The 2215-nt window shown below is 52.3% G+C and overlaps 1 protein-coding gene across 1 annotated transcript; it reads right to left on the minus strand.

Annotated features, from left to right (window-relative positions):
* Nucleotides 1-706: 706 nt before the first annotated feature.
* Nucleotides 707-2087, minus strand: IVL (involucrin). The gene is made up of 2 exons (XM_006159847.2): nucleotides 1345-2087; nucleotides 707-1260 (listed from the first exon to the last, which is right to left on the minus strand). The coding sequence occupies exons 1-2, from the start codon at nucleotides 2085-2087 to the stop codon at nucleotides 732-734; spliced, it is 1272 nt and encodes a 423-aa protein (XP_006159909.1). The 3' UTR covers nucleotides 707-731.
* Nucleotides 2088-2215: the final 128 nt, after the last annotated feature.

Consider the following 2215-nt stretch of genomic DNA (forward strand, 5'->3'; position numbering starts at 1 on the left):
AGGTGGAGCTCCTAAACTTCCATGATGTCTTCCCAGTCTCCCTTCTGACGTGAGAACCTGGTCAGATCAGAAGTGTAGCGCTTAGCTTGCCTTGAGCTAGGACTGGGATATTTATGTGTGGCATAATGCAGCATTGGCCTGAGAGAACAGATCCCCTTCCCCAACCAAAATATCTGAACACCTTTCTTAATGAGGTATTGTTTTGGGGTACATAAATAAAGCTGTTTTTGTTTTGGTTTGAGTTTTGTTTCTTTTTTTCTGAAGCCATTGATTATATTGAATAGTTTTAGAAGTGGAGTTAAAGACAATCAAGATGTCTATCCTCTTTGAGGACAAGAAGATCAGTTTAACTATTGACCTATACACAGGACTTTATGTGGTAACAGGAGAAAAAGCCAAAAGAATTCAGACTCTCAGGACTTCCAGGATTTATTATGTGTTATTGTACATGCTCACAGATTTAGGCATCACACTGGGGTGTATTCAGAGTTAGCATGGTCTCTTAGACACAGGCTCTGACTACCTGAGGTTGGGATTGGGTTCCCTGTGGGTGGGTGTCGTGCAGTAACTTCCTCTTCCTCCTCAGCCCTGTCCAAGAGACATGCAGAGGGATAGGGTCAGGCAGGTCCACAGAGGAGGCAGGACACTCAGGGACCCGAGATCAGTGGGGCCAGCAGCTGTCTCTTCCCTTGTGTGGGTGGTCTGAGGGGCTCTAGAACACTTGGTTGTGGTTACTGATGTTTGACTGGCCACTGCACCTCCTGCTGCCGCTGCTGCTCTATAGGGAGCAAAACTTCTCCCTTTGGCAGCTGGGCTGCCTGGCTCTCATGGAGCTGGCCAGGAGCTGGGACAAGTGTAGGCTGCTCCAGCAGTCCCTCTTGCTGCTCTGATGGCTCCAACAGCTGTTCTTCTTTCTTTCCTAGTTGCTCATCTCTTTTGGCCAGCTCTTGCTCTAGTTGCTGGTCCAGGAGCTTCTCCTCCCAGTCCAGCTGCCCTTTCAGCTGCTGCTCACTTTGTGTTTTCTCCTGATGAAGCTTCTGCACCAGGATTCCTGCTCCTTGATGCTGCTGTAGTTCCTGTTTCTCCTGCTGCTGCTGTTCTAGGTGCACCTCTTCCTTCTGACACTCCTGCTGCTGCTGTTCTAGGTGCACCTCTTCCTTCTGACACTCCTGCTGCTGCTGTTCTAGGTGCACCTCTTCCTTCTGACACTCCTGCTGCTGCTGTTTCAGATGCAGTTCCTCCTCCTGTGCCTCCTGCTGTCCCAGGTGCAGCTCCTGCTTCTGAGGCTCTTGCTGCTGCTGTTCCAGGTGCAGCTTCTGCTCCTGAGACTCTTGGTGTTGCTGCTGCTGTTCCAGGTGCAGCTCCTGCTTCTGGGATTCTTGTTGCTGCTGCTGCTGCTGCTGTTCCAGGTGTAGCTCCTGCTCCTGAGACTCTTGCTGCTGGTGCTGTTCCAGATGCAGCTCCTGCTCCTGAGTCTCGTGCTGTTGCTGCTGCTGCTGTCCCAGGTGCAGTTCCTGCTCCTGAGACTCTTGCTGCTGCTGTACCAGGTGCAGCTTCTGTTCCTGAGACTCTTGGTGTTGCTGCTGCTGTCCCAGGTGCAGCTCCTGCTCCTGAGACGTCTGCTGCTGGTGCTGTTCCAGGTGCAGTTCCTGCTCCTGATATCCTTGCTGCTGCTGCTGTCCCAGGTGCAGCTCCAGCTTCTGAGAGTCTTGCTGGTGTTGCTCTAGGTGCAGCTCCTGCTCCTGATAATCTTGCTGCTGCTGCTGTTCCAGGTGCAGTTCCTGCTCCTGATATTCTTGCTGCTGCTGCTGCTGTCCCAGGTGTAGTTCCTGTTCCTGCGAGTCCTGCTGCTGCTGTAGCTCATGCTCTTGCTCAGGTACACCCTTCACAGGAGTTGTGTGTTTCTCCTTGTGCTTTGAGGGGTCCTCCACTGGGAGCTCAGAGGGCACCTCCTGGCATGGGGCAGGCAGTGGAGTTGGTTGCTTTGTGTGCTCCTGCTGAGTATTGGGTGGAGGAGAAACAGTCTTGAGAGGCAACTGACTGAGGGCAGCGGGGAGGGTCACTGGCAGTGTGTGTTGCTGGGACATTTCGGCAGCTGTTGTAGGTCAACCTGAAAAATAGGAGGGGTCAGAGAGGTATGCTGAAGGCAAGGGAAGTAGGTGAACTTTTGGAAATCTGCGGCAATACGTGGTTCTCATTCTCTTTCTTCTCTTGG

Source organism: Tupaia chinensis, unplaced genomic scaffold (genome assembly GCF_000334495.1).
Source record: "Tupaia chinensis unplaced genomic scaffold, TupChi_1.0 Scaffold000659_1, whole genome shotgun sequence".
Taxonomy (NCBI): Eukaryota; Metazoa; Chordata; class Mammalia; order Scandentia; family Tupaiidae; genus Tupaia; species Tupaia belangeri.

What these genes read in the sequence shown, in the direction of transcription:
- IVL (XM_006159847.2), bottom strand. Translation starts at nt 2,087, where the DNA reads ATGTCCCAGCAACACACACTGCCAGTGACCCTCCCCGCTGCCCTCAGT. An exon ending in GAGCTGCACCTGGAACAGCA is followed by an intron (nt 1,261 to 1,344) that starts GCAGCAACACCA and finishes GCTGCACCTGGG; the next exon opens with ACAGCAGGAGGCACAGGAGG.